Raw genomic sequence first — 26,324 nt, 5'->3', positions numbered from 1 at the left:
GCCATCTGCTGCTTCACAAACCCTTTTCACCTTGCTTAAACCTTCAGTTTTGTCTCATTACTCTTTTAGGTGAAGACAATCTTTAAAACCCTCTGAACTAGACAAATTACATTCCCTTTAACAAAAGCCATATTCCCATGCCTTCTTCTAATCTTTTACTAAAGAAACATCATACTTTCCTTACACACCTTGTATGTAAAACTGTTTCTCCAGTAGTGTCAATTACATATTACAGTGTTAACTCTTAGCAACTTTTATTTTTTGTGATCTCGGCTCACTGCAACCTCCACCTCCTGTGTTCAAGCGATTCTCCTGCCTCAGCCTCCCGAGTAGCTGAGATTCCAGGTGTGTGCCACCATGCCCGGTTAATTTTTTGTATTTTTAGTAGAGATGGGATTTCACCATGTTGATCAGGCTGGTCTCAAACTCCTGACCTCAAATGATCCACCGGCCTCTGCCTCCCAAAGTGTTGGGATTACAGGCGTGAGCCACCACACCTTGTTAACCAATAATTTTTAAAACTGTCTTTATTTCCAAAACATTGCTAAAGTCACATGACAAAAGGCACTGAAGTTTCTTTTATTTTTTGTCAGACAAAGTCTTGCTCTGTCACCCAGGCTGGAGTGCAGTGGCGAGATGTCGGCTCACTGCAACCTCTGCCTCCCAGGTTCAAGCCATTCTCCTGTCTCAGCCTCCCGAGTAGCTGGGATTACACACATGCGCCACCACGCCCGGCTAATTTTTGTATTTTTAGTAGAGACGGAGTTTCGCCATGTTGGCCAGGCTGGTCTCAAACTCCTGACCTCAAGTGATCTGCCTGCCTCATCCTCCCAAAGTGCTGGGATTACAGGCATGAGCCACCATGCCCAGCCTATGCCTTATTGTATTACTTACACTCACGCCAACACATGATGTGGCTCTGACCATCTCTTCCTGTCTTCCTTTCATTGGTACTCACACAGGATCTGCCCCCGCCCGTCTCTTCTGTCTTTCTGTGCTCCATCCTCACACCTCTTCTGCTCCTGTCCGTGTCTTTCTGTTTTGGTAGGGTCCATATCTACCCGTGATGTGTTTCCTTCCCTTCTCTCGTTGTCTTACTTGATTCTGACCCTTACTGAATATTGGATCCATCCTTCTCCTCTCAGCCACTCTTGTGAAGCTGCCCTGGCCATTTCTCCGATGCTTCCGCATGTCCAGATTCCTCCTGAATTCAGGCCCCGCCCTTGCAGTGGCTCCTCCTGGTTTTCTCTGTTCCCAGGTGTTGGGGCTTCTTCCTCTTTGAACCATTCATGTCTCAGTTCCAATGTGGCCTCTCAGAGAAGTCTTCTGTGACTGTCCCTCTTGGCACGTCCTCCCTTCCTTGTCATCCCCTTTCACTTTCTTCACAGTGCTCCACGCCTTCGGAAAGAATTTTGTTCATTTCTGTTTTCCCTCTCCTTGCTGAACAGAAGGTCAAGGTCAAGGCCTGGTGTGTGCGGCTGCCCGCTCTGTCCCGCCTCACAATTGTGCATGGTGCCCTGGAGGTGCTCAGTGAGGATGTGTTCAGTGAAGAAGTGAATTACCGGAGTCAAGATACAGCTCAGCAGGAGTGGCCATGCACGCTGAAATTCACGGGACCCTAAGGCAGAGGAATGCTGGGAGGAGCCAGTGGATTTGGACTGCAGAAAGCCGGTGGTCGGCTATGGCTAACTGTGCTTGCAGGACCCAAGAGGCGGAAGGTGGTGGAAGGAGGAACTGGGGGATGGGTTCAGGGAGGAAAAGAAACGTGAGAATTTGAGTGGCTGGAGAAGAAAACACGCGGCCGAAAGCGTTTGAGGCAAGCCTCGGGCCAGGGGCTTGGCTGTCCTTTGCGGTGGGCTGGTCCTGCTGTCGTGTTCCCGTCGGGGGAGGGAGCTGGGGCTCCTGGCCTGTAGACAGGGCTTGGCTTCAGGCACCAGGAGCCGCTGTCTACACGTAAGACGGGCGCGAAGAGCTCAGGTTGGAAGGGGGGTGTTTAGAGGACACCGTGCCCCGAGGCAGGTTGAGAGGCAAGAGGACTGCTCAGGCGGGATTCGCTGGTGAGAACCGGGGGCTCAGTGAGAGGGCTGGGGAGCTTGATCTCCTGGTGCAGCGGCAGGGCTGGAGAGGGCAGTGAAAATGGAGACCATCAGAGACAGCCCTTGGGCCACGGGGCCGGGGTCCAACAGCAGTTGGCGTCATTCTGCAGGGGGAGGAGTCGTGGAGCCTGGAGGGGAGGTGCAGAGGCTTCTCAAGGCATCCATGGGGGGTGCCAGGGTCAGGGGGCCACAGAGAGCAGAGGCCCAGCACTGGAAGCCAGGGAGGCGGGAGTCCAGGACAGGGTGCCCCTTGGGTGAAGGCAACACACGAACTCCCGTACCAACACGTGCACCGGTCACCAAACCCACACCAAGTCAGAAATTCCAGTGCACCCAGACGGCCTACCAGTTCCTGCTGGGGGCCTGCGGAGGGCTTATGGGAGCCGCCTGTTCTCAGGGCCGGCTCCTGCTGGCTTGGCCCTGTCCACGGAGGCCCCTCCATGGCGCTTTCCTTCCCTCTCTTTTCAGGGCCCCTCCTCTGTCCAAGAGCCTCGGAGCCTTTAAGAAAGGGGTTGGAGAGGGAAAGACCTGCCCAAGGCACTCAGGACTGGGCCCCCCTCCTCTGCCACCTCTGCCTGTGTGGCTTTGTCACAGGGCTCAGGCAATCCGAGTCTGTTTTCTGCTTGGTCCAATGAGGATCGCCCCTCCCCTGACTGTTCAGGGAGATCAAGAAGGGGAAGTGCCTCATCCCAAAGGGTGCCCACTCTGTCTCTGCCTGTCTTCCTGCTTTTCCCACCCCCAGGCCCCTGCTACTCCCTTTTCTACAGCCTGGCCACAGCTCACCCCGCCACACATACAGTGGAACTGCAGCCCCAGGAAGCCTTACTATAAAGGAAGACTTTAAATTCCTTCTCCAAATTCTTTTGAGCTTGGGTTCTGGACAGCTGAGCAGGGCCTGGAGCAGGAAGGACCTTGGGTGGGCTTTGAATGGGATCCCAGGAGCTGTGGGAATCAACTGAAGGGTGATCAATGGTGGGGGCCACACAATCAGATTTGTATTCTGGGAGCTCTGGAGCTCTCAGCCAACAGGAGCTGACCATCTATCTGCTCCACACACTACCTAGGATGTGCATCCCAACCGCGTATTTTCCTTGGGGTCCACTCGAAGAATTTCTTTCTGCCTTTTCCTGGGCTATGCTCAGAAGAGCAAGTGTCCCTCTGAGAGTAGCCTAAGTTGTTGGGTTAATGACCGCGAGTGAAGCACAACTCCCTTTCTCTTTAAAATGGTAGAGGAAAGTACTTTCAAGCTTGCCTGAGCTCTGAGAAGCTGAGCTTTCTGCAGTGGTCTTAGCGGAAACTTTGACTAGAGCGTTCAAAAGGCATCTTTTCTGTTTGCTTTCTCGGCATGAAAACGTCAAGATGCAGAATCCAGAAAGGTCACTGGAGCCTGGCCCTCTGTGATCTGGATTCGAAGCTGCAGACTCTGTTGAACTGGGTGAGCGGGAAGGCAGAGTGCGCTGGGGCCCAGCCTCCTGGGGCCCTGAAAGGATGGGATGGTGCAGGCCGGTCCCTCCACCCAAACGCAGGCGCGGGAGGAAGCCACGTGGGATTTGCTTCCCCACCAGGAGCTAGGTGAGTGAAGGTGTGCCCCGGAGTCGTGCACCTGGTGGCGATCAGCATGGGCTGATGGGGTTGGAGGAGGTGACAGCTCAGGTTGTGCCTAATTAGGAGGCCTCCTCTAGCTGGAGGTGCTGCCACCTTCCACCACCCCTGGGGCACACCTAAGACTCTGCTACCCGCCCCCCAGGAGGCTGAGTGCTAGACTCAGACTCAGCCTGGGAGACAGGGTGAAGTTCTCAGGCAAATTTTACTCTACTAAGGTCACCGTTTTGTAGTTAACACAGAAATGGTGAGGTGCTAGCCTGTCACTCTGTCCCGTGCTCAGCCTGTCTCCCCTTTTCATCGCCATCTCAGCCCCATCCATCTTCCTCCCTCCCTCCTCTCTTTTTCTGACACACACATGCACACACTCACACACAGACACATGTCTGTGCCCATGAACACACGGGATCCAGCTTTCACAACCGATGGCCGGAGCTCGGTGCTGCTCTGCAGCTCCTCCGGGCCTTTTCCTGTCCTTACAAAGAACATGCCCTCTGATGGTTAATACTGAGTTTCAACCTGATTGGATTGAAGGATGCAAAGTATCGTCCCTGGGTGTGTCTGTGAGGGTGTTGCCAAGGAGATTAACATTTGAGTCAGTGGACTGGTAGAGGCAGACCTACCCTCAATCTGGGTGGGCACCATCTAATTAGCTGCCAGCACGGCTAGGATAAAAGCAGGCAGAAGGGCATGGAAGGACTAGACTGGCTTAGTCTTCTGGCCTACATTTTTCTCCCATGCTGGATGCTTCCTGCCCTCAAACATCGGACTCCAAGTTCTTCAGCTTTTGGACTCTTGGACCTTCGACCACAGAATGAAGGCTGCACCGCTGGCTTCCCTACTTTTGAGGTTTTGGGACTCAGACTGGCTTCCGTGCTCCTCAGCTTGCAGATGGTCTATTGTGGGACTTTACCTTGTGATCATGTGAGTCAATCCTCCTTAATAAACTCCCCTTTATATGTACATCTATCCTATTAGTTCTGTCCCTGTGGAGAACCCTGACTAATACACACTCCTTTGTCAAACCTGCCCTTAGGACCAAAAACCCACTGTAAACACTGGGGTCAACAAAGCAGCAGGCTCTCAGGGCCTCATGAAAGCATGGCGTTGCATGCCTTGGCCAGGCCACTGGAGCTGCGTCCGGGGCTCCAGGCCACGGGTGACGACCACTGTGCCGGGTGAGATGGACCCCCTCGGGTGGCAGGAGTTTGAATGGAGTGGAGTGGAAACAAGTGGAGAGTGGCACCATGGCCAGCTGGATGCTGCTCTGTGGCCATATTGTCCCCTCTCCTGTCCTGTGGGCTGCATTTAAGTCAACTCTCCCCCTCTTCTTGCAGGCCCAGCAGGCAGGGCAAGGCCTGCTTGCTTCCACTGCACATCAACTAGGCTGACGCTAGGAACCTGCCTCGTTGGTCGGTGTGAGGCTTCAACGTCCTGATCCTGTGGCTGACAGTGCATGGAGCTGCAAGCAGGTGATCCGGCCTGGCCACCGTGAGAGGTGCCTGCAGCTTCTGAACCCCAAGTTGGCTGCCCCCACCAGGCACATGGGCATCTCTGGGCTCAGGCTGGGCATCAGGCGTCTTGACAGTTCCCCTGGTGATCCTGGGGTGCAGCCGGGGTAGGGAACCCGGTGTCTGGCAGAGTGACCAATACAGGCTGTGTTGTGGGAGTGCCCTGGCTTGCCCTCCCCACTTGCTCGAGGGCAGAGGCTGCCAGGCTGGGCCTGCACTCCCGCCGCCCCTTCCCTCCTCCAGCTCCCCTGGGGAATGCGTTCCCTCCTTCCATGAATTGCATTCCAAGATCCCCAGCCTTCACTTGCTCTGTTCCTCTCGTCCCCAGAAACGTCAAGGCCACTGCTTCGACTCCACACCTTGCAGTGTGCTGTGTCCCCAGCTTTCATTTTAGCCTGTCACTGAAGCTGCCAACTCCCAGGCCAGCGACCTTCTCTCTTCCCGTCTTTGCTGGAACACGGAGGTTTCCCATTAATGAAGGGCGAGGAGGCTCCCTTCTGAAAACTTGGACCCTCCAGGGTTTTCAGTCTGGGCCCTCCCCCGGGATGTCCCAAGAGGCTCACAGTGCTAGCTTCCTTCAGAGGACTGAGATGGCTAGGCCAGTGCCCATGCCAGGACCACTCTGGTAGGAAGATACCTGTGGTTGTTGGGGAGTAGGGGGGAGGGGACAGCAGAAGGCTTGTGTCCCCCAGTATAGATGTTTCCATTTCTTCTTTCTCCTGCTGTCTTATCTCCTCCTATATCTGGTTCTATTTCATTTTTATGCTGGATATTCTATTTCAAAATTCTTTGTAATGGCCATTATTAAAAGCTCAAAAAACAGTAAATGTTGGCATGCACATGGTGACAGGGGAACGCTTATAAATAAACACTGCTGGTGGGAACGTAAATTAGTACAAACTCTATGGAAAACAACGTGGAGATTCCTTAAAGAACTAAAAGTAGAATTACCATTCGACTCAGCAGACCCATCCCACTACTGGAAAATAAGTCATTATATGAAAAAGACACATGTACATGCAGATTTATTTGTTTGTTTGTTTGTTTGTTTATTTATTTATTTATGAGACGGAGTTTTGCTCTTGTCACCCAGGCTAGAGTGCAAAGGCGCGATTTCGGCTCACTGCAGCCTCTGCCTCCCGGGTTCAAGCAATTCTCCTGCCTCAGCCTCCTGAGTAGCTGGGATTACAGGTGCCCGCCACCATGCCTGGATAATTTTTTTGTTTTTTGTGTTTTTTTTGTATTTTTAGTAGAGACGGAGTTTCACCATGTTGGCCAGGCTGATCTTGAACTCCTGACCTCAAGTGATTCATCTGCCACACATAGATTTATTACAGCTCAATTCACAATTACAAAGATATGGAACCAACCTAAGTGCCCATTGACTGATGAGTGGATAAAGAAAATGTGGTGTATATACACCATGGAATACTACTCAGCCATAAAAAGGAATGAAATATTGTCTTTTGCAGCAACTTGGACAGAGCTGGAGGCCATTACTGTAAGTGAAGTAACTCAGGAATGGAAAAGCAAATACTGCATGTTCTCACTTATAAGTGGGAGCTAAGCTATGGGTATACAAAGGCATGCAGAGTGGTATAATGGACATTGGAGACTCAGAAGAAGGAGAGTGGGAGGACGGCGTGGAATTAAAAAAACTGCAGTGGCTCACACCTGTAATCCCAGCACTTTGGGATGCTGAAGCTGGCAGATCACCAGAGGTTAGGAGTTCAAAACCAGCCTGGCCAACATAGTGAAACCCTGTCTCTACTAAAAATACAAAAATAAGCCAAACGTGGTGGCACGCACCTGTGGTCCCAGCTACTCAGGAGGCTGAGGCAGGAGAATCACTTAAACCTGGCAGGCAGAGGTTGCAGTGAGCCGGGACTGTGCTACTGTACTCCAGCCTGGGCGACAGAGTGAGGCTCTGCAGATTGGGTACAGTGTACACTACTCGGGTGACGGATGCAGTAACATCTCAGAATTCACCACTATATATTTCATCCCTGTAACAAAAAACTACTGGTACCCCAAAAGCTATTGAAATAAAAAATTTTAAAAGAATATCTTTGAAAATAAATAAGTAAAATAAGTAATTCTTTGTAGAAATAAGTTACCATTATCTTTGCAAGAGAGAATATCTGCTTGCTTTATGCAGGCACCTGGGAGTGCTAAATTCGCAGGTGACATGAGGCTGATCTAGAGACTACGTGGTTAATTTTTGATTACTTTTACTCTGAAGATTTGTCTCTTTGTGGTCCCAGTTTGAGGTGGGAGGTGGTTTGCAAACTCTCCTCCTTTGGTGGGTCCCAGATTCCGACTTTTGTTCCTCAGTCCCACAAAACCACCCAACGTGTAGCTCAGCCTCCTTTGGCCTCTTCTGCATCAGCAAATGTCCAAGAACAAAAGCAATGCTTTCAGTTTCTCACACCTATCTACGTTTTGGGTCTTTCTCAGATCCTAGCTCAGTAATTGTTAACTTTATGATATTCTTTAATGGTGTATATATATATATATATATATATATATATATATATACACATATATATACGTATATATGTGTATATATATACGTATATACGTATATATGTGTGTGTGTGTATATATATATATATATGTATATTTTTTAAGACAGAGTCTTGCTCTATCACCCAGGCTGGAGTGCAGTTTTGTGATCTCGGCTCACTGCAACCTCCATCTCCCAAGTTCAAGTGATTCCCTGCCTCAGCCTCCCGGGTAGCTGGGACTACAGGCACCCGCCACCACACCTGGCTAATTTTTGTATTTTTAGTAGAGACCAGGTTTCACCATCTTGGCCAGGCTGGTCTTGAACTCCTGACCTCGTGATCCACCCGCCTCGGCCTCCCAAAGTGCTGGGATTACAGGCATGAGCCACCGTGCCTGGCCTAATGCTATAATATTTAAAAAACATTGCATCCAGCTTTTTTTTAAAGTTGTCTTTCAGAAGATGTTCACCAGTCCACAATTACAGGCTGCAGAACTCCACATTGTTGTGAGTGTACTGGCTGTTGACAGAAATACCTGCTCTGTAGCTGCCGTGGTCCAGCTTGCACCTGGGAACAGACAGCTTTGCAGCATCTCCTCTCACTTCTCCCATCGCTGGGAAGCCTCACTTGCCTGCGGTTCTTCCCTGCTCAGGTTAATGTAGCTTAGGCAGGACAGGAAATGGAAAGCCAGTCTTAGGTGTGACAGTAGGAAAGTGTTTCTTCCCTCCTTCCCATCTCCCTCCATGGAGAACAGGGGTCAGGCAAATGAATGGAGAGGACTGGCCAGAAATTAAACTGAAGGGGATTACTGAGTATCTGTTGGCTATTCAATTACAGTCCATGAACAAACCTTGTGTACCTATTGAGTACTGTGTGCTAGAAGGAAATCCCAAAAGGTGGGTGCATCCCTCCAGGTCCAGTATGAAGAGAAATACCATGCAGTAATTTGAACAGGGAAAGTTTAATGTAAAGAATTATTGGTTGGGTGTGGTGTCTCATGCCTATAATCTCAACACTTTGGGAGGCCGAGGCGGGAGGATCACTTGAGCCCAGGAGTTTGAGACCAGCCTGGGCAACATAGGGAGACCCCATCTCAACAAAAAAAATTAAAATTAGCTGGGCATGGTGGCGCACGCCTGTAGTCCCAGCTACTCGGGAGGCTGAGGTGGGAGGATCGCTTGAACCCGGGAGATCCAGGCTGCAGTGAACCATGAGCGAGTCACTGTACTCCAGCCTGGATGACAGAGCCAGACCCTGTCTCAGAAAAAACAAGAAAAATATATTAAATATAAAAGAGGACTGGAGTAATGAGAGATTAGCTAATAAGAAAACTCTAAAATATTCTTTACAAATTACAGGTATAAGAAACAGGCCCTACCCTTAGGGTTGAGACACATTGTCTAAGACTCAGTGAATGGCTGCACTGGTGGACTTTGCTGTAAATCTGTTCTCTGGAATTTGCTGGAAACCCAACCTTGCAATTTCACGAACTTGCTGGAAATATGCCCTCTTTAAAGTACTGGAAATCTGCCCTCTCCTGAAGGAGAAAGCTACACTTTGCATCAATGTCCTCAGAGAGCACAGGTCAACCAGGAGGCAAAAAAACTCTTCCTCCTACATTCTCCTTTTAGCACCTTCTACTGCCAAAGGCTTAAATGGTGTCAATGGCAAAGGGAAAAATATTTAAAGGGCCCACAACCATTTTCACAGAGTTGACAAAAGTGGGTGAAGTTGGAGGTGAGAGGTAACACATTGGTAACCAGCACAGTGTATCCATTTCAGCCCTCAGTTTCTCTATGCATCCTCCTACACATATGTACACTCTGGAACGATAGCAAAACAAGTCTGTGTTTCTACCTAACAATATACACAAGTAAAGAAATTCTTACCCTTCCCCCAAATGAGGAGACACACAGTCCCAAGGGTCATTGTGTAACTGACACAGTGAAGAAATGGATCCCAAATTCCAGGCACCCGTGCTTTATATTTTATAACATTTAATTCTTAGAATCTTGTGAGGGAGGTGGTGTTCAAATATAAATAAGACATGGTGCTGTCCTCCAGGAACTTAGGAGAGAGGCATGTTGACGAGGATTTAGAATATCAGGCAAAGTAATTTAAATACTAATAGGGACGTGAAGATTACCTGCTGTGGGATCCTTCTTACCAGGGGGCTATAGGAAAGTGTCTTGATGGAGGTATTATTCGAACAGATGTAGTACCGAGACAGGTTTTGAAAGACGTGAAGACAATAGTAAAGACATGGAATCAATCTAGGTGTCCATCAATGGTGGACTGAATAAAGGAAATGTGGTACATATACACCATGGAATACTATGCAGCCATAACAAAGAACAAAACCATGTCCTTTGCAGCAGCATGTACACAGCTGGAGGCCTTTCTCATAAGTGAATTAACACAGAAACAGAAAACCACATACCTAATCTTCTCACTTGTAAGTAGGAGCTTAAACATCCGGTACACAGGGACACAAAGATGGGAACAATACACTGCAGACTACTAGAGGGGGCAGGAAGGAGGGGAGGGGAGGGGTTGCTAGGTATTTATTAGGGGCACATTTTCAAAGTTGGCTTGTTTTCGGATTTGTTCCCAAAGCCGGCATCGGATGTGAGGAAGCAACCCGGAAAACACTAGAACGTCTGAACGCAATTCTCTTACATTGGACTTTGTTTTTATGATGTGCGTTTTGGGACGAGCAGAATTACACTGTTGGCTCCCAGTTCATTATTTCTATCTCTATCTCTGTCTCTACATCTGTATCTATATCTACATATACTCACACACACATATATAGTACAAATATATATATACATACATATGTATATTTTTGTAGAAAGGACTCTTTAAGAAAGTAGGTCGAAAGTGGGGGGAGCGAGGCCCTTTGACCCCCCCAGGAGTCACGCACGCGTGCCAAGCGCTACTGCGCAGCCGCAGAGACGTCGTCCAGGCCCCTGCCCGCGCCTCGTTGTGCCTCGGACAACGAGTGTACGCAGTTACCACGCAGTTACCACGCAGTTACCACGCAGTTACCACGCAGTTACCACGCAGTTACCAAGCAGTTACCACAGAGCCGCAGCGCAGACGTAGGCCTCAGGTCTCGGGCCTCAGAGCCAGACCCTGCCATCTCACGATGTCTGAGGGGACCGAGGAACAGGGTAAGGTGACCTGGCCTCAACTGGCCCACTAGCTTGGGCCTCAAGTTCTGTCAAGAGTCTGGATGGCACCCACTTAGGCGGCCATTCAGGGGGGGCAGGATTGGCTAGTCATCGGCCGGGGCATATCGGGGGGCGGCCTCTGGGTATCCGCCATCTGCCGCCGATTGCTCAGTGCGCCGGTGAGAAATTTGGCGTGGTGGACCGAGATGGCCCAGGGTTCAGGTCGTCTCAGGGGCTCTAGATGTCCCTGAGACGTGAGGTGATCCTGAGGCTCATGGCGTCTCCGTGGCTCTTGGTGGCTCGGGGTTGGGGTGACTCGGGCTTGTGCCGAGAGTGAGTCAAGAGGCTGGGCCTGGTTGCCCTCCGGCCCGCAGTTCTTCCCGGAGCCTCGAGTGGTTGGGAAACAATCTAGGCGGTGGCGACGCCGGGCTCCGGCGATACAGCAGGTCTATGCGGCCGCACTTTTTCTTGAATTTATTGATTTTCCCTGGTGGGCAGCCACGGAACACAGCCCTGTTCAGCGTTTTGGTATAGTGGCTGGGGCGCAGCCTCAAATTCCGGGTGTTCTGAGGGGGTGCTTTGGGTGGTACCCGCCGCCTCTCCCAGGGTGCCCTCGCGGGTGACATTTTGAGATTTCGCAGCTTATTAGATACTTGATGCTGACTTTCTGGGACGAGCTGATCCTTTTTCAGCTGTTCTCTTTTTGGTGAGGCGGGGTATGGGTGGGCGAGGAATGAGGAATGACTCAGACTTTCACAGAGGTTTTTTTTTTTTTTTTTTTTTTTTGGTTTTGCTTGGTTTTGTTTTGTTTTATTTTCAGACAGAGTCTCGCTCTGTTGCCCAGGCGGAAGTGCAGTGGCACCATGTCGGCTCACTGCAGCCTCCACTTCCTGGGTTCAAGCAGTCCTCTCACTTCAGCCTCCTGAGGAGCAGAGACTACAGGCGTGTGCCACCATGCCTGGCTAATTTTTTATTTTTTGTTGAGACGGGATTTCGTCATGTTGCCCACACTGGTCTTGAATTCCTGGGCTCAGGCAATGCTCCCGCCTCAGTCTCCCAAAGTGCTAGGATTACTGGCGTGAACCACCGCACTGGGTGAGAGCTTTGTCTAAAGAATTGACAAACTCCCGAATTGATTTCCTGTCAGACGTTTTGCGGTTGAGACATAGAGTCTGAGGCTTTGATGGTAACCGCGTTTGATTAGAGACAGACCGTGCGTTTGATTAGAGACAGACCGTGCACCTTCACTGTTTTATTGTAAATACGTAAATGAGGAGGAAGAGAAAAACGTAGGGTGTTGGGAGCAGAGGCGGGAGTCGGGAGATCCTGTGAAATCGGAGTCCCTTTGGAGCGGGGGGAGGCCGTCGAGGCGTGCGAGGGCCCGGCCCCCTTGCCGCGTGGTCGTTAACCGGAAAGGCCCTGATTTGGCTGGTGGTGGATCGCGTCCCTCCCTCCTCTCCCCGGCTCTACCCGAGTGCGGCAAACTGGCTTCAGGTTGACTAAAAGCGACTTTTCGAGCAGCTTTGCTGCGCGGTGTTTTCTAAAGCGGGGCGTGGGCTGGGTGCCTTTTTGAGCCTCACTTGTCCCGCCTGTGGCAAGGGCTGGGCGATGGGATACGGTTCTGGCGGCAATGGAAGGGGCTGCCTTTGACAGTCCCGCAGGAAGATTTAGAAAGTGATTGTTCTTAAAGCAAACGGAGCGGTCTGGCTGTTGTAATCGGCCCCGTTTTGCTGTGTGTTCCTCAAAGTGGTCCCGGCGTGAAAAGCCGTTTTCAGACCTCATTGTGAGCTGTGCTTCATCTGATGAGTTGATGGCAATTGAAAGCCTTGCACCTTGGTAGCATAATGTTCAAACAATTTCTTGTTTTTGTTTGTTTTGTTTTGTTTTTTTGAGGCGGAGTCTCGCTCTGTCGCCCAGGCTGGAGTGCAATGGCGCGATCTCAGCTCACTGCAACCTCCGCCTCTCAGGTTCAAGCGATTCTCCAGCCTCAGCCTCCCGAGTAGCTGGGACTACAGGCACACGCCACCACGCCCCGCTGATTTCTGTATTGGTAGAGACAGGGTTTCACTGTGTTGGCCAGGCTGGTCTCAAACTCCTGACCTCAAGTGATCCGCCCGCCTAGGCGTCCCAAAGTGCGGGGATTACGGGTGAGAGCCACCACGCCCGGCCATCTTCAAACAATTTCTAAGTGTTAAAATGTCTTTTAAAATTTAATTGGGAAAGTTATGTGTACACCTAAAAGAACTGATGGGACTTTTACATATTTACTGAGAAACCTTAGTGGCGTTGTCAATAGCTTTACTAGCTCTAATTTGAAAGATCTGTTGATATACAAAAGCTTGTCTTAAAAATACACTTTCAGTTGCCTTGGTTATTTTCTTCTGATGACAGAATCTAAAGTTCATTGTACAGAATCGACAGAAAATTCTAACGATAATAAATTTGCTATTCAGTGATAGCCACCTAGATAACCATTGGTATGTTACCTTTGGCTCTCAAAGTTAGGATTATACTGTATTTTCCTGTTTTGAATCCTTTTCTCCCCTTTAACTTTATTTAACTTTATTTCACAAGCATATCTGAGTACATTTTCTTTGGGAACATGCTTCTTCTTCTTTTTGTTCTTTCTTTCTTTTTTGTTTGAGACAGGGTCTCGTTTTGTCGCCCAGGCTGGAGTGCAGTGGCGGGATCCTGGCTCACTGCAACCTCAGCCTCTCGGGTGCAAGCCATCCCATCTCAGTCTCCCGAGTAGCTGGGACTACAGGCGCATGCCACCACTCCCGGCTAATTTTTGTATTATTATTATTATTACTTTTTAGTAGAGACAGGATTTCGCCCTGTTGCCCAGGTTGGTCTCGAACTTCTGAGCTCAAGCGATCTGCCCCACTTGGCCTCCCAAAGTGCTGGGATTACGGGCGTTCGCTACCGCGCCCTGCCTGAGAACACACTTCTTATTGGCAATATACCATTCCAGCTCAGGGAAATACCATAATTTATTTAAGCTTTTGTTTATTTAATACTTTGGTTTAGATAATTAGGTGGCTTCTAATGTTCTATTTTTTTTCCATGAAGACTATTAAGTAGACTTCAGAGTGACTCTTAAAAAAACCTCACTTTTTATGGGTGAGAAAACAGAGGCAAAAGGGTCAATTTATCTGGCCCAACGGTCATACCTCTGGATAATTACAGAGCCTGAATTGGAACCTTCCTTCTGTGATTCCTAATTTAGTACCATTTTCAAATCAACACATGCCCCTCACACTAGCTAATTATTTTATTCTCCTGCATTAGTCTATTTGAAATAAATAGAATAAATCCAAGTTATGATGTAGTTTAAATGTGATCTGTGAGTGAATACTTCAAGCTTAAATGTGTTCTTTTTCATGCCAGCTTTAAGAAATAAAGCTTATTTTGATCTTAGACATTTTGCATAATGTGTTTTCATATTCACTAAAATGGTTTACCGAGTTGATATTTCACATCTGGTATATTTGTGGTTACCTATTTCACATTTTGTGAGATTCAGTTTTAATTCATTTCATAACAACATTTACTTTTGCACTTTATTTCTGCATTATCAGTCATCATAGAAATTAATATTAGTTTTTAGAGAACAAATTTAGAACTTCATGGTCACCACAAATATGTCTACTTAACACCAGTTGCATCATTTAAGTTAAAAGCATATCATTGAACACTGTGGCATGGGCCAGCTGGCCACATTTCTTAAATGAGAAGAAATTTATTGCTCTATGAAATTGGAAGTACTAGAGATAGTAGTCTACGTGTGTATATGCATACATACATATATACATACTTCAAAACTTCCTAGTATTGGTTCATTAACTAACTTGTAATGATTACAGATATAAAAATATATAATACAAATTTTCAGCTAAAATGTGTTTTTTAAACAATCTTTAACTTTATAAGGTAGCTTCCTCAAGAAACTCTATTTAATGTGATATTGAATCTAATCTTTCTCTTTGCTTATTCTTAGATTTTGTTATTGTAACTGTCGACGACAGTGATGATGACAATGATTGCAGTATTGAGCTGGTGGAAGATTCTGAAACAGCAGATAATTCCACTAATGACGTAGCAGATGATTCCACTTATGTCACAGCAGATAATCCCACTGATGACACAGCCACACAACCAAATTTTCCAGGCGGCAATGATGACCATCACTGTCCACTCCAAATGTCATATGGTAATTTTGTTAAATTTCATTCTTGGCAAAATTTTGCTCTCTGGTCCCCATTTCCAGTAAATTGCTTAAATATTCCTGTAACCTTTACAGTAATTAGTTATGACCAGAGGGCTTAGCTTCGTGGTAATACCACAATGTTTACTTCTGCTTGCATTTTCCCTTCACTTAAGCTTTGCCATGTCTCCTTTGTTCTGTGTGAGACAGTCTCAGAAAGCATTGGGGAGAATATATTCTCTGTCTTTGAACAACTATTTATATCTGGCAACTATAATTATAACAATTTGGTGGCAAAGCAAAAGTAAAAAGCTAAAACTGAACTTCTAGGAATAACAGCTTGAGTCAAGAGTCCATGGAGCAGGTGGCATGATTATCTACGTAGAAAGTCTCAAAGAATCAACAAAAATCTCCTGGAAGTCATAAGTGATTATAGCAAGGTTGCAGCAAACAGGTTAATATACAAAAGTTAATCACTTTACTACATGCCAACAATAAACAATTGGAATTTGAAATTTACATTAGCATCCAAGACCCCATGGAAAGTGGAGTCCTGCAACCAGAATTGCTATAGCCACTGGTCCTTTGAATGGCTCTCTAGGAAATGTGAGACCATCCACATCCTCACTTGTACAGAGAGCCATGAGATGTTAACTCCTTGGAATATTTCTTCCTTAGCTATATGACAATTTATTCTTTGCCCTTTGCTTAGATAATTGGATTTTCTTCTCTTTAAAATGTGAAAATGGGGGGGGTGGAGCCAAGATGGCCGAATAGGAACAGCTCCGGTCTCCAGCTCCCAGCCCCAGCGACACAGAAGACGGGTGATTTCTGCATTTCTGCTTGAGGTACCGGTTTCATCTCACTAGGGAGTGCCTAACAGTGGGTTCAGGACAGTCGGTGAAGCGCACTGTGCGCGAGCCGAAGCAGGGCGAGGCATTGCCTCACTCGGGAAGCGCAAGGGGTCAGGGAGTTCCCTTTCCTAGTCAAAGAAAGGGAAAACAGACGGCACCTGGAATATCGGGTCAGTCCCGTCCTAATACTGCGCTTTTCCAACGGGCCTGGAAAACGGCACACTAGGAGATTGTGTCCCGCACCTGGCTCGGAGGGTCCTATGCCCACAGAGTCTTGCTGATTGCTAGCACAGCAGTCTGAGATCACGCTGCAAGGCGGCAACGAGGCTGGGGGAGGGGCGCCCGCCATTGCCCAGGCTTGCTTAGGTAAACAAAGCAGCCAGGAAGCTCGAACTGGGTGGAGCCCACCACAGCTCAAGGAGGCCCGCCTGCCTCTGTAGGCTCCACCTCTGGGGGCAGGGCACAGACAACCAAAAACTCAGTGAGAACCTCCACAGCCTTAAATGTCCCTGTCTGACTGACAGCTTTGAAGAGAGTAGTGGTTCTCCCAGCACGCAGCTGGAGATCTGAGAACGGACAGACTGCCTCCTAAAGTGGGTCCCTCACCCCTGAGCAGCCTAACTGGGAGGCACCCCCCCAGTGGGACAGACTGACACCTCATTCAACCGGGTACTCCTCTGAGACAAAACTTTCAGAGGAACTATCAGACAGCTGAATTTGTGGTCTCACGAAAATCCGCTGTTCTGCAGCCACCGCTGCTGACACCCAGCCAAACAGGGTCTGGAGTGGACCTCTAGTAAACTCCAACAGACCTGCAGCTGAGGGTCTTGTCTGGTAGAAGGAAAATTAACAAACAGAAAGGACATCCACACCAAAAACCCATCTGTACATCACCATCATCGAAGACAAAAAGTAGACAAAACCACAAAGATGGGGAAAAAACAGACCAAAAAAACTGGAAACTCTAAAAAACAGAGCACCTCTCCTCCTCCAAAGGAACGCACTTCCTCACCAGCAACGGAACAAAGCTGGATGGAGGATGACTTTGATGAGTTGAGAGAAGAAGGCTTCAGACGATCAAACTACTCTGAGCTACGAGAGGAAATTCAAAACAATAGCAAAGAAGTTAAAAACTTTGAAAAAAAATTAGAAGAATGGATAACTAGAATAACCAATGGAGAGAAGGGCTTAAAGGAGATGATGGAGCTGAAAGCCAAGTTTCGAGAACTACGCGAAGAATGCAGAAGCCTCAGTAGCAGATGCGATCAACTGGAAGAAAGGGTATCGCTGATAGAAGATGAAATGAATGAAATGAAGAGAGAAGGGAAGTTTAGAGAAAAAAGAATAAAAAGAAATGAACAAAGCCTCCAAGAAATTTGGGACTATGTGAAAAGACCAAACCTACGTCTGATTGGTGTACCTGAAAATGATGGGGAGAATGGAACCAAGTTGGAAAACACTCTGCAAGATATTATCCAGGAGAACTTCCCCAATCTAGCAAGGCAGGCCAGCATTCAGATTCAGGAAATACAGAGAACGCCACAAAGATACTCCTCGAGAAGGGCAACTCCAAGACACATAATTGTCAGATTCACCAAAGTGGAAATGAAGGAAAAAATGTTAAGGGCAGCCAGAGAGAAAGGTCGGGTTACCCACAAAGGGAAGCCCATCAGACTAACAGCTGATCTCTCAGCAGAAACTCTACAAGCCAGAAGAGAGTGGGGGCCGATATTCAACATTCTTAAAGAAAAGAATTTTCAACCCAGAATTTCCTATCCCGCCAAACTAAGCTTCATAAGTGAAGGAGAAATAAAATACTTTACAGACAAGCAAACGCTGAGTGATTTTGTCACCACCAGGCCTGCCCTAAAAGAGCTCCTGAAGGAAGCACTAAACATGGAAAGGAACAACCGGTACCAGCCCCTGCAGAAACATGCCAAATTGTAAAGACCATCGAGGCTAGGAAGAAACTATAGCAACTAACGAGCAAAATAACCAACTAACATCATAATGACAGGATCAGATTCACACATAACAATATTCACGTTAAATGTAAATGGGCTAAATGCTCCAATCAAAAGACACAGACTGGCAAACTGGATAAGGAGTCAGGACCCATCAGTGTGCTGTATTCAGGAAACCCATCTCACGTGCAGAGACACACATAGACTCAAAATAAAGGGATGGAGGAAGATCTATCAAGCAACTGGAAAACAAAAAAAGGCAGGGGTTGCAATCCTAGTCTCTGATAAAATAGACTTTAAACCAACAAAGATCAAAAGAGACAAAGAAGGCCATTACATAATGGTAAAGGGATCAATTCAACAAGAAGAGCTAACTATCCTAAATATATATGCACCCAACACAGGAGCACCCAGATTCATAAAGCAAGTCCTCAGTGACCTACAAAGGGACTTAAACTCCCACACAATAATAATGGGAGATTTTAACACCCCACTGTCAGCATTAGACAGATCAACGAGACAGAAAGTTAACAAGGATATCCAGGAATTGAACTCAGCTCTACATAAAGTGGACCTAATAGACATCTACAGAACTCTCCACCCCAAATCAACAGAATATACATTTTTTTCAGCACCACACCACACCTATTCCAAAATTGACCACATAGTTGGAAGTAAAGCTCTTCTCAGCAAATGTAAAAGAACAGAGATTATAACAAACTGTCTCTCAGACCACAGTGCAATCAAACTAGAACTCAGGATTAAGAAACTCAGTCAAAACCGCTCAACTACATGGAAACTGAACAACCTGCTCCTGAATGACTACTGGGTACATAATGAAATGAAGGCAGAAATAAAGATGTTCTTTGAAACCAACGAGAACAAAGACACAACATACCAGAATCTCTGGGACACGTTCAAAGCAGTGTGTAGAGGGAAATTTATAGCACTAAATGCCCACAAGAGAAAGCAGGAAAGATCCAAAATTGACACCCTAACATCACAATTAAAAGAACTAGAAAAGCAAGAGCAAACACATTCAAAAGCTAGCAGAAGGCTAGAAATAACTAAAATCAGAGCAGAACTGAAGGAAATAGAGACACAAAAAACCCTTCAAAAAATTAATGAATCCAGGAGCTGGTTTTTTGAAAAGATCAACAAAATTGATGGACCGCTAGCAAGACTAATAAAGAAGAAAAGAGAGAAGAATCAAATAGATGCAATAAAAAACGAAAAAGGGGATATCACCACCGATCCCACAGAAATACAATCTACCATCAGAGAATACTACAAACACCTCTATGCAAATAAACTAGAAAATCTAGAAGAAATGGATAAATTCCTCGACAAATACACCCTCCCAAGACTAAACCAGGAAGAAGTTGAATCTCTGAATAGACCAATAACAGGTTCTGAAATTGTGGCAATAATCAATAGCTTACCAACCAAAAAGAGTCCAGGACCTGATGGATTCACAGCTGAATTCTACCAGAGGTACAAGGAGGAACTGGTACCATTCCTTCTGAAACTATTCCAATCGATAGAAAAAGAGGGAATCCTCCCTAACACATTTTACGAAGCCAGCATCGTCCTGATACCAAAACCTGGCAGAGACATAACCAAGAAAGAGAATTTCAGACCAATATCCTTGATGAACATTGATGCAAAAATCCTCAATAAAATACTGGCAAACCGAATCCAGCAGCACATCAAAAAGCTTATCCACCATGATCAAGTGGGCTTCATCCCTGGGATGCAAGGCTGGTTCAACATACGCAAATCAATAAATGTAATCCAGCATATAAACAGAACCAAAGACAAAAACCACATGATTATCTCAATAGATGCAGAAAAGGCCTTTGACAAAATTCAACAACCTTTCATGCTAAAAACTCTCAATAAATTAGGTATTGATGGGACGTATCTCAAAATAATAAGAGCTATCTACAACAAACCCACAGCCAATATCATACTGAATGGGCAAAAACTGGAAGCATTCCCTCTGAAAACTGGCACAAGACAGGGATGCCCTCTCTCACCGCTACTATTCAACATAGTGCTGGAAGTTCTGGCCAGAGCAATCAGGCAGGAGAAGGAAATAAAGGGTATTCAATTAGGAAAAGAGGAAGTCAAATTGTCCCTGTTTGCAGATGACATGATTGTATATCTAGAAAACCCCATTGTCTCAGCCCAAAATCTCCTTAAGCTGATTAGCAACTTCAGCAAAGTCTCAGGATACAAAATTAATGTACAAAAATCACAAGCATTCTTGTACACCAATAACAGACAAACAGAGAGCCAAATCATGAGTGAACTCCCATTCACAATTGCTTCAAAGAGAATAAAATACCTAGGAATCCAACTTACCAGGGATGTGAAGGACCTCTTCAAGGAGAACTACAAACCACTGCTCAATGAAATAAAAGAGGATACAAACAAATGGAAGAACATTCCATGCTCATGGGTTGGAAGAATCAATATCGTGAAAATGGCCATACTGCCCAAGGTAATTTATAGATTCAATGCCATCCCCATCAAGCTACCAATGACTTTCTTCACAGAATTGGAAAAAACTACTTTAAAGTTCATATGGAACCAAAAAAGAGCCCGCATCGCCAAGTCAATCCTAAGCCAAAAGAACAAAGCTGGAGGCATCACGCTACCTGACTTTAAACTATACTACAAGGCTACAGTAACCAAAACAGCATGGTACTGGTACCACAACAGAGACATAGATCAATGGAACAGAACAGAGCCCTCAGAAATGATGCCGCATAGCTACAACTATCTGATCTTTGACAAACCTGACAAAAACAAGAAATGGGGAAAGGATTCCCTATTTAATAAATGGTGCTGGGAAAACTGGCTAGCCATATGTAGAAAGCTGCAACTGGATCCCTTCCTTACACCTTATACAAAAATTAATTCAAGATGGATTAAAGACTTATATGTTAGACCTAAAACCATTAAAATCCTACAAGAAAACCTAGGCAATACCATTCAGGACATAGGCGTGGGCAAGGACTTCATGTCTAAAACACCAAAAGCAATGGCAACAAAAGCCAAAATCGACAAATGGGATCTCATTAAACTAAAGAGCTTCTGCACAGCAAAAGAAACTATCATCAGAGTGAACAGGCAACCTACACAATGGGAGAAAATTTTTGCAACCTACTCATCTGACAAAGGGCTAATATCCAGAGTCTACAATGAACTCAAACAAATTTACAAGAAAAAAACAAACAACCCCATCAAAAAGTGGGCAGAGGACATGAACAGACACTTCTCAAAAGAAGACATTTATGCAGCCAAAAAACACATGAAGAAATGCTCCTCATCACTGGCCATCAGAGAAATGCAAATCAAAACCACAGTGAGATACCATCTCACACCAGTTAGAATGGCCTTCATTAAAAAATCAGGAAACAACAGGTGCTGGAGAGGATGTGGAGAAATAGGAACACTTTTACACTGTTGGTGGGACTGTAAACTAGTTCAACCATTGTGGAAGTCAGTGTGGCGATTCCTCAGGGATCTAGAACTAGAAATACCATTTGACCCAGCCATCCCATTACTGGGTATATACCCAAAGGACTATAAATCATGCTGCTATAAAGACACATGCACACGTATGTTTATTGCGGCACTATTCACAATAGCAAAGAGTTGGAACCAACCCAAATGTCCAACAACGATAGACTGGATTAAGAAAATGTGGCACATATACACCATGGAATACTATGCAGCCATAAAAAATGATGAGTTCGTGTCCTTTGTAGGGACATGGATGAAACTGGAAAACATCATTCTCAGTAAACTATCACAAGGACAAAAAACCAAACACCGCATGTTCTCACTCATAGGTGGGAATTGAACAATGAGAACTCATGGACACAGGAAGGGGATCATCACGCTCCGGGGACTGTTGTGGGGTGGGGGGAGAGGGGAGGGACAGCATTAGGAGATACACCTAATGCTAAATGACGAGTTAATGGGTGCAGGAAATCAACATGGCACATGGATACATATGTAACAAACCTGCACATTGTGCACATGTACCCTAAAACCCTAAAGTATAATAAAAAAAAAAAAAATAAATAAATAAATAAATAAATTAGAATGAGATTAAAAAATAAATAAAATAAAATAAAATGTGAAAATGTTATTGCCTATGTTGGAGACTGGCAAATTTTTTCTGTAAGGGGCCAGATAGTAAATATTTTAGGCTTTGCAGGCCATAAGGTCTCTGCTTTAAGTATTTAACTCTGCCTTTATAGCATGAAAGCAGCTGATATGTAAACAGATGGTTGTGGCTGTATTTCAATAAAACGTTATGGTCATTGAAATTTGAATTTCCTATAATTTTTCCATTTCATGAAATATTCTCCCCCCCATCATTTAGAAATGTAAAAAAACTCCATAACATCTTAGCTTATGAGCTACACAAAAACAGGTGGCCAAGTGGATTTGGTCCACAGGTTGTGGTTTGCTGATCCCTGATCTGATACCAAAAAAGTCATTTGATACCACTTATCTGTTTTGGTTTTAAAACTATATGCAGGGCTAGCAGGATACTTCTTTAGTGTGTTATAGACCATCTGATATCATAGACAGAAAGTAGAATAGAGGTTACCAGGGACTGAGGTGAGGGGGAGTTATTGTGTAATGGGTGCAGAGTGTATGTTGGGGATGATAGAAATATTTTGGGTATAGATAGTGATGATAGTTATACAACTATCTGAATATATTTAATGCCACTGAATTGTATACTTACAAATGATTAAAATGATAAATATTTGCCTTTCAATGTATACACATCATTATATCAAAATAGTGAAAAATTAGAAGCCATATAAATGTCCCACAGTGGAAAACAGATAACAGAACCTCTGGACATCCATAAAATAGAATATTATGCGGGCATTTAAAAATATTTTTAAAATTATAAATGACACATAAAATTGCTTAACAATATATGAGTAAGATAAATAAATGTATTTAAAGGTTACAATATTTATTGCTGGTGGATTGCTTTCTCTTTTTATTTAGATTCTGAATTATTTATAATGAGCTGAATTTTTTAGGTGAACCTTTTTTTTTTCTTTTTTTTGAGACGGAGTCTCTCTCTGTCGCCCAGGTTGGAGTGCAGTGGTGTGATCTCAGCTCACTGCAATCTCTGCCTCCCAGGCTCAAGTGACTCTCCTGCCTCAGCTTCCTGAGTAGCTGCCACCACCACACCCGGCTAATTTTTGTATTTTTAATAGAGAGGGGATTTCACATTGTTGGCCAGGCTGGTCTTGAATTCCTGGCCTCAAGTGATCCGCCTGCCTCAGCCTCCCAAAGTGCTGGGATTACAGGCATGAGCCACCACGCCCGGCCATAGGTGAACTTTTTATGGAAGTCTGTGACATACAAAATATGCACACATCATAAATATACAGCTTAAATAAATTTCAAACTAATACATGCATATAACCAGCACCCATCCCAAGAAATATAAGGTTATGAGCTCCCTAGAATCCTATCCACCCCCTTTCAGTCACTACTCTTCTTTGTAAGGTAACCACTATCCTGACTTCTCCCACCATAGATTACATTTTTCTGTTTTTAAGTTTTATACCAATTGAATCTTATGCTATACTCTCTTTTATATCTGGCATTTTTTTCAGAGACAGGGTCCCACTGTGTTGCCCATGCTGTACTTGAACTCCTGGGCTCAATTGATCCTCCTGGCTCAGCTCCTGTGTAGCTGGAACTATAGGCATGGGCCACCACACCCAGCTTGTGTCTGGCTTTTTTTACTTCTTGCTATGTGCTGCAATAGTTGGTTTATTCTCGTTGCTGTGTAGTTCCTTTGTTTGAATACATCAGAATTTAATTACTTATAGCTTGCATTATAGTCAGAAAAAACTCAAAACAGCTTAAAAAATAAAATTTCGTTGAAGTTACAGCTCAGTTTGGAGGTATCTTATTGTATCTTTTATTTTCTTCTTCTTCCTATTATTTTTGAGACAGGGTCTCGCTCTGTCACCCAGGCTGGAGTGCAGTGGCATGGTCACCTCTTAGGCTCAAGCAGTTCTCCCACCACAGCCTTGCCAGTAGCTGGGATGACAGGCGCATGCCACCATGCCCAGCTGATTTTTTTTATTTTTATTTTTAGTAGAGACGATATCTTGCTATGTTGCCCAAGCTGGTCTCCAACTCTTGAGCTCAAGTGATCCTCCTGCCTCAGCCTCCTAAAATGTTGAGATTACAGGTGTGAGCCACCGGGTCTAGCCTGGAGGTATTTTATAACTTGATATTTCTATATAATATTAGTCTGCATTTATCTAACTTGAGAGTTAGTTCTCCCATTTTCTTTATCCCCTTTTGATTTCTCTGTTTTGGGTCCTTGGTCATTAGGATCTCCATTATAGAATGAAAGGAAACAGGAAAGAGATGAAACTTGAATCCCTTAATTGTGCCTCTCATTACTGCCCTGGCTCAGGAAGGTTTAAGTGAAGTAGCTCTTTCATTAAAGTGTCACCCCCAGTAACTCTGATGCAGGCTTTTAAAACAAATCTCTAGTACAAGATATAATCCAATACTGTTGCAGCCAATGCCTTCTTCTAGTTCTGTAGTTAGGTGACTCAGAACCATAACCAGATCTTCCTAATTCTAGATTGTTTGGCTTACATTTCACATCCATTTATTTAGGATTAATATAAAATTTAATAAGGCAATCCTAACTTGAAAGCTGAAATTAGAGATCATCTCAACTGATGTTAACCTGGCAGATGAGGAAGTGGTGTCTCTAGTGGTCTGCCCAGCTCACATAGCAGTGGGGGCCCGATCTAGAATAGATTCCTGACATACATTTTGGACACAATGCCATCTCCTTAGTCAAGGGCCTTTTGGGGCTCCTTTACAAAAGCAGTTAGCCCTTGCATTCTCTTGTTCATTTGTTTCCAGCATTTACTATGTAGGCTTTAAGTTACTAAGCAGTCACTTCACAGTTTGTAATTGTGTTTGATTTGATTCTTATTCCTAGTCATAAGTAATATAGCCCTTCAGTTTTAAAATAGTTACTCTAAATTGGTCATGGAAGAATTCTTGTTTTGTCACTCTAAAATTCAACCCAAAGTCCAATTCAATTTGAGTTAGCATTCTGAGAGCATATCCGTATTAAGGGTATTAAGAGAGTAGTGTATGAAATAACTTTTTAATACGTTGCTTCACAGTAGCCCATGGTGACCAAATAGTTTCACAGATGAACCACCCGGTACATTTAAGAAGATACAGTTACAACTCAGAGGAAGTGGATTTGCCAAAAAGAGGAAGATTGTGTACTCCAGAGGTAGATATTATGGTTTGTTTATTAAAGTGAAAATATCTCTTTGTTCTTTTCATTCTGCTGTATTTCTTTTTTAAAAATGGAGTTGAATTTCATGCAGTAAAATGCGCAAATCAGTGAGTTTTGATAAATGTGTATACTTACACCCCATGAAGATAATGAACATTTTGGCCAGGCGCAGTGGCTCATGCCTGTAATCCCAGCACTTTGGGAGGCCAAGGCGGGTAGATCACCTGAGGTCAGGAGTTTGAGACCAGCCTGGCCAACGTGGTGAAACCCCATCTCTTCTAAAAATACAAAAAAATTAGCTGGGCGTGGTGGTGCATGCCTGCAATCCTAGCTACTCGGGAGGCTGAGGCAGGAGAATCGCTTGAACCCCGGAGGTGGAGGTTGCAGTGAGTCGAGATTGCACCACTGCACTCCAGCCTGGGTGACGGAACAATACTCTGTCTCAAAAAAAAAAAAAAAAAAAAAAAAAAAGACGGTAATGAACATTTTCATCACCCTAGAAAGTGACCTGGGACCTCTTCCCAGTAAGTCCCCATCTCCCTTAACTTTGGGGGAAATACATTTTGTTTTTTTTTTCCATCCTAGATGAGTTTTGCCTGTTCTAGAACCTCACATAAATAGAATTGTACAGTATGTACTGTTTTGGGTCATAGTCTTTTTTCCTGAGAAGAATGTTTTGGAGATTCATTTCATAGTATTAATATTTCATTCTTGTTCATTGCTGAGTGGTATTCTGTCACATGAATACTCATAATTTGCTTACCCATTTTTTTTTTTTTCTGAGATGGAGTCTTGCTCTGTCATCTAGGCTGGAGTGCAGTGGCACGATCTCGGCTCACCGCAACCTCCACCTCCTGGGTTCAAGCGATTCTCCTACCTCAGCCTCCTGAGTAGTTGGAATTACAGGCGCCCGCCACCACATTTGGCTAATTTTTGTATTTTTAGTAGAGACGGTGTTTCACCATGTTGGCCAGGCTGGTGTCAAACTCCTGACCTCAGGTGATCTGCCTGCCTCAGCTTCCCAAAGTCCTGGGATTACAGGCGTGAGCCACCGCGCCTGGCCTA

The 26,324-nt window shown here is 45.3% G+C and overlaps 1 protein-coding gene across 3 annotated transcripts in view; it reads left to right on the top strand.

The window, feature by feature from the left end:
* The first annotated feature begins 10,763 nt into the window (after window positions 1-10,763).
* Window positions 10,764-26,324, top strand: part of BEND2 (BEN domain containing 2) — a 61,747-nt gene continuing 46,186 nt past the window's right edge. For all 3 annotated transcript variants that reach the window (XM_055268923.2, XM_055268922.2, XM_055268921.2), the window contains exons 1-3: window positions 10,764-10,892; window positions 14,893-15,105; window positions 25,138-25,253. In XM_055268923.2, the coding sequence (XP_055124898.1) occupies window positions 10,868-10,892; window positions 14,893-15,105; window positions 25,138-25,253 (354 nt within the window). In that variant the 5' untranslated portion in view covers window positions 10,764-10,867. The remainder of the gene's footprint in view (window positions 10,893-14,892; window positions 15,106-25,137; window positions 25,254-26,324) is intronic.

This window comes from Symphalangus syndactylus, chromosome X (assembly GCF_028878055.3).
Source record: "Symphalangus syndactylus isolate Jambi chromosome X, NHGRI_mSymSyn1-v2.1_pri, whole genome shotgun sequence".
NCBI lineage: Eukaryota > Metazoa > Chordata > Mammalia > Primates > Hylobatidae > Symphalangus > Symphalangus syndactylus.
This window is presented reverse-complemented; position numbering and strand designations above follow the sequence as displayed.